Source organism: Oryzias melastigma, linkage group LG3, assembly GCF_002922805.2.
Source record: "Oryzias melastigma strain HK-1 linkage group LG3, ASM292280v2, whole genome shotgun sequence".
NCBI lineage: Eukaryota > Metazoa > Chordata > Actinopteri > Beloniformes > Adrianichthyidae > Oryzias > Oryzias melastigma.
Window position 1 is genome coordinate 830,304 of NC_050514.1, and position 6,138 is coordinate 836,441.

The following is a 6,138-nucleotide window of genomic DNA, read 5'->3' on the forward strand; positions in this document are numbered from 1 at the left end:
GAAATGTAAATGTAGATGTACTTCGGGTTCCTCTGTCTCGTTTGTTTTGTCGAAACGTTTTTTTCCATTCTCTTTGTTCAGAGACTTTGATTCATCATGTTCATTGTGAGCCCACCCACTCCCACATCAATAAGTGGGTTGCACATAACCACTTATTGACGTGGGGACAGGGCTTATCGTAGGGACCACGCCATGGTGTTGGGAACGTGTCCCTCTGCAGACAGGATGCAGGTCTGACCTGCTGGAGGATGGAGTGAGTCCCTGCAGGAAATTCTTCAATGCAAATCAAACATTTGCACAATCACAGGATCGTGTGGTGGAATCACGCTGACCCGTGCTGGATGAGTGATGGGAGCTGATTTTTGCGTTCGTGGAGGAGAGTGAAAGTGACTGTTTGGCGCGCGTGGGGGAGGGGAGAGAGAGATAGGGGGAGAGAGAGAGGCAGGTGGAAAGGGGGAGGGCCGGGGGGTGGTCCAGACAGTCGGTCCTTGTGTCGCTCTACCTCACACGCTCAGCCTGTGAAGAGGACTCCGTCCGTGCGTCCGTCGGCCGCTCTCCGCGCGCGCTCTCCCCGCCTGGCCGCTCAACAACACCGTCACTCCGGCTCTCCCCGTTCACCAGCCGCCGAACTTCAACGCCATCAGAGGGGAGAATGGGACGCGTTCATTCCCTCCTGACCGGGGAAGCGACTGAGGACTAATCGGAGGAAACAGCAGCAGAAACGGCGCTCTGCGCGGCACCAGAAACTAACCAGCGAGCTCCAGGAGCCTGGGATCCCTCACCAGCGAGCTCCAGGAGCCTGGGATCCCTCCGTGACATTGTCTGGCTTTATTCTGGGCTTTCAAAGTGAGTATTTCTGCGTCTGCGACAGGGCGGGATGCGATCATCCGCGCGCTTTTGGAAGGATGCGTTCATCTGATCTGCTTCATCCAAAAGATAAAGTAAAACGTGCCTCGCAATACAAGTCCAAATCAGACTTATTTCGTTGTGCATCCAAAATAATAATCTGGAATCCTACCCAGGTTCCAGGAAAATGCATTATATTTAATTGTAGGCATAGAATGTATTTAATAATAAATGAAAAAGTAGTTTTTGCCAAGTTTGCATCAAAAGTATGATTTATGATCATTTTCTTATCTTGTTTTGTTACCTTCCACATGGAGTTTAAAGTTTATTCCAAGGCCAAATCTATTAATAAATGTATATTTAAGTCATTTTACAGAAATGTGCATTCACAATTGTACTGGGAATCACTGGGTACCTTATTTTAGGATACGATACGTGATATATGATTGACAATATCTATGATATTGCCATACTGCAATTATTGGTAAAAAAAATTATCTCTAATAACTCACATTTATGTGGAAGAACACATATGTTTTGCTAAAATATATCCTAATTTATTTTTTTTTTAGCTTGAATGCAATCATATTTAAAAACTTGTATCTTATTTTGTGCAAGAAATAATAGACACTTTAGTGCAAATCAGTAATACTGTCTTTGACAAGCATTGGCATCAATCGAATTGGAATTATCTGCAAATTTCAGTGCTAACAATAATAAACATGAACAACAGTGCCACTACTTAGTTCTGTTAAACAACAGAACAAAAATTAAATAATTCAAGTAGCTGCCAGGCACATTGGTGCTCACGACAGCCAGTCTTATAACACGCGCCCCCTGTCTACCTCCAAAGGAACGTCTCACCAAAGGATGACGAATATAATGTTTTACAGCCTCTTCAGACGAAAATAAATGATCGATACTTGGTGAGAACCCATCGAGAATCAATTGCAGGACTAAACATAGCGATATATTGCAATATCGATGATTTGCCACACCCCTAATTTAAAGTAACACTTCCCCTTTACGTGACTTTTTCAGTCAAGCTCAAAACTACTACATATGCGTATATATATATATTTGCATTTTAAATGCCTATGTCATGCAATATCAATATTTATTACCGTTTAAGTCTATTATATGTTAATTTCCCCACAAAAAAAACCCAAAGCGGTATTTTGATCCATTTATGCATCTCTGAAGATTCTTCTAAAAATCTGCTCTGTGAGCACCAGCCCCTCCCACGTCCCAAAAACAAGCAGGTCCTCACATTGTGACATCCCAAAGTGGGGAACAGCCCCTTCCAGGAAGAGTCTCCTTACACGCAAACACTCTTTTCGTGGAGCTAGCTGTGATTGCCGAAGCACTTCCATTTTACATGCGCATCCATCTTTGCAAAAGTTCAAATGTTGTTTTTTGTTGAGGGTGAAATGCTACAGAAGCTGGTTCTAGCATGACGTCATGAAATGGGCGGCACCCACGCGCAGCAAAAGGTGGAGCCTTCATCTTACTTCCGGGTAGAAAAAGATCTCACGAAATTATCTCATGGCTACGAAATAATTTGTTCTTTAGTCTGCGAGAGGTAAAATATGGTCATATATATGGATGTAGTTTACTCTAAAAGGCTCAAGAATATCATGATATAGGCCCTTTAATGAACAAATGTAGTTACCCAGGCTAATGAGCTCCTTTGGTTAAATGTATAGATATGTCAGAACAAATGGGTGAACAGTTCAGTTGTGTAATGCAGAGTAATGAGCTGTTCACTGTTTAAAAAAAAAAAAAAAGGTCGAGTAGAATCTTGAACTGGTCAAGCTCAAAAAGAAAACTGAAATTCTCAGATCTGGGCTGTTTTACAGAAACTTTTCTTACTGTAATTAAATAGTGCATGTTCTGCACTGATCTTGGCTCTGATAGTGCTGCACATGTTTTGGCAGGCAGTGTCAGCTGATTGGAAAAAGCCCAAAACAGAGGCTCAGAATCTTTTTTTTTTCCTCTCTCTCTCTTTTTTAATTTCCTGAATTTAGACCTGCAGTGCTGGCAGGAGACACACACGATTACGGCTTTTCTTCTTTCCTTGTTTAGCATATGCTTGGATCCTTGAATTCGCTCCAACAGAAGTGCTAGCATCAAAATATGGTAGTCTGGCCTTTGTATAAATAAAATATAGGACGCACTGAACCACAGGAGGACTCACCCTCAGTGTAGAATGAATCAATGTACAAGTTCTTTTCCTATTCATTTCTTTGTTTCTGTCCACAACTTATAAAGCTTGAATTCTATTTATATTATAGATTTTAATTATACCCAAAGACCCACTCCAGTAAAAATCGTGTTTTGGTGTTTTTATCATGTACTTGTGGCATTTTTCGGACGATAATGGACATATGTTAGGAAAATTAAGTTTAAATGTGCATTTCTGATTATTCATTTATTGAAATCATTGTGAATCAGACAAATAAAGAAGTTTGAAAAATCTTGTAGCTATGTTGTTGAAGTTATAGTTCAGGAGTGTCCAAAGTCAGTCCTCGAGGGCCGGCGTCCTACATGTTTTCCAACCAAGCTGCCATTGAAGATCCTAATCGGCCAAACACACCTGATCCAGGTAATTAGCAACAGATAAGGCAGGATTTCTGGAAAACCAGCAGGAGGCTGGCCCTCAAGGACTGACTTTGAACACCCCTGTTATAGTCTATCGTCCATAGCTCCCTGCTCGATTACAGCGTGATGCATCTGCTCGTAGACGACAAGATCCATGTAGGTCTTTGTTTTCCTCGTATAAGCTGGCGTCAAACTGTACGCCTGGATAGCTCCAATATTGCTCGCCATTTTTGTTGTACCAGCAATGTTAGGTTGGGGTTGTTAGCGGCTAGCGGGAGAGAGAGTAAACAGATGGATGATGGGTAGTGAGGGAGGGCTTACTCCGTGCCAACGGTTTGCCCATCACTCAGTGGCAAACTTTTCATTAACCCCTGCTGTTTTGCAGAAATTGTGTCCAAAAAAATGAAATTTGTACTAAATTTGTCTAAAAACAGCATAATCAAAAGATTACTGGAAATGCTTTTACAATAAATCAAAATATGATCTGAGTGGGACTTTTAGCAGGACAGAACATAATTAACTTTGGTTCCATGGAAAGTAAAATAGTGACTGAGTTTGAAGACACTTAAACACTGCCGGATTAATGATGAATGCCTCTTTTCTTCACAGGGAGGACCTGGAGAAGACGCATGTGTCTAGATGAAGTGGTTCAGCCATGCAATGTTCCTGGAAGTCAGTGATTCTGCTGGCCTTAGCCTCCATTGCCATCCAGTACACAGCTATCCGGACACTTACCTCCAAGCCGTTCCAGCTCTGCCCACTGCCCAGCCCCCAGAACTGCGGTGTCGGGGCTCAGGAGACAGACCCATCCTTTGAGCGAGGAACAGCAGGAGGGGGAGGTTGTGACGACTACTCCTACTTCACAGTTAACTCCACCCGAAAACTGCACATTCTAGTCTTAGCCACCACACGAAGTGGATCCTCCTTCGTCGGCCAGCTGCTGAATCAGCACCAGGATATATTCTACCTGTTCGAACCCCTTTTTCACGTGTACGCCACATTGGTTCCACGTCAGTCACACACTCGCAATCCAGCAGAGCGGCGTGTGACTTTAGGTGCCAGTCGAGACCTTCTTCGTAGCCTGTATGGCTGTGACCTGTACTTCTTGGAAAACTACATCAAACCCACTCCTTCAAATCACACCACAGACAAGCTGTTCCGTCGCGGCGCCAGCCGGGCCCTGTGCCAGCAACCTGTGTGCGATGCCTTCGGTCCTAGTGATCTAAACGTGGAAGAAGGAGATTGTGTAAAGAAATGCACAACTCTAAACATGACCCTAGCGACTGAAGCGTGCCAGGAGAAGCGGCATGTTGCCATCAAAGTTGTTCGGGTACCAGAGATTGGGGATCTCAGAGCTCTGGTTGAAGATCCTCGACTGAATATTAAAGTAATTCAGCTAGTCAGAGACCCTCGTGGCATCCTGTCATCACGGATTGAGACGTTCAGGGACCCATATCGTCTGTGGCGCATTTGGAGGGCCACGGGGAGGAGGCCCTATAATCTAGACCTGAATCAGCTCACAGTTATTTGTGAAGACTTTTCCAGCTCAGTTTCCACGGGTTTGAGCCACCCCCATTGGCTTAAAGGGAAATACATGGTGGTTCGATACGAGGATTTGGCTCGAAATCCACTTCTCAAGACACAGGAGATGTATGACTTCCTGGGATTGTCTATGGATAAAAATGTGAAACACTGGATACGTACAAACACTCAAGGCAGCAATGAGCCTTCAGCTAAACACAAGTTTGGCACAGTGAGGGACTCGGCAGCGAACGCAGAAAGTTGGCGTTTGAAACTATCTTATGACATTGTAGATTTCACGCAAACAGTTTGTCAGAAGGTACTTAATCAGTTGGGATACAAGGCTGTGAAGTCAGTCGACGAACTGAAAAATATGTCCTTCTCGCTGGTACAGGACAAAGCCTTTGTACCGTTTTTGTAACAAAGATAGTTCTTTAATGACTATTTTTGATATATTTATAACTGTTGCCTTATGAAGTCCTTGGTTCATTTCATTTCCATGGTTTTGTTTGTTGAAGATTTGCACTAAATGAAGTGAATGCATCACAGAAAGAAAGCAGGGGTGAGTCCCTTTTGAAACTACAGCACATTATCAAAAGAAGCTATCCATCAATTCACAAATACTATTGTTTTGTTCCCGATGAGTAGAATCAGTTCCAGGCAGTTTGATCATTTATCTTCTGTATGCAAAACACTATCTCTGCAGAGTTAAAAATATATGATCTTAAAACCAGGAGTCAGAAGGGATTCCAAAAAGCCGACATGTTTTTTTTTCTTTTCATATATTTTTTTTCTTTGAGATCTGTGATGGCGAATTTCAACTGTACAAGATCTATTGTGCAATAAATGGTGAATGTCGCAGTCAACCTTTACCACTATGGCATTTTTATCCACGTAGGAAGAGGAGAGGTACTTCTGACAGATGCCATGCTTGCAAAGGATAATTGCAGACAATTAATGGGCTCTCAAGTGAAAGGGACAGAATCCCATTGGAGGTCACGAGCATTTCATCAGAGGATTTGCAACCATCTGTGATAGACGAACGGTAATGAGAGGTAAACTCAAATCTCTCTCCAACTGAGCTCAGGTTTGTCAAGATAGATACAAATAATGAATTGTTTAAAAAAAAAGGTAATTAAATTAAAAATTATCTGCTTAGATGATATGTAG

At 42.7% G+C, this 6,138-nt stretch overlaps 1 protein-coding gene across 1 annotated transcript; it reads left to right on the forward strand.

Moving 5' to 3' along the window:
- The first annotated feature begins 186 nt into the window (after positions 1-186).
- On the forward strand, positions 187-5,834 carry chst1 (carbohydrate (keratan sulfate Gal-6) sulfotransferase 1). Its single transcript, XM_024296386.2, has 2 exons — positions 187-846; positions 4,057-5,834. The coding sequence occupies exon 2, from the start codon at positions 4,103-4,105 to the stop codon at positions 5,387-5,389; it is 1,287 nt and encodes a 428-aa protein (XP_024152154.1). The 5' UTR covers positions 187-846; positions 4,057-4,102; the 3' UTR covers positions 5,390-5,834.
- Positions 5,835-6,138: the final 304 nt, after the last annotated feature.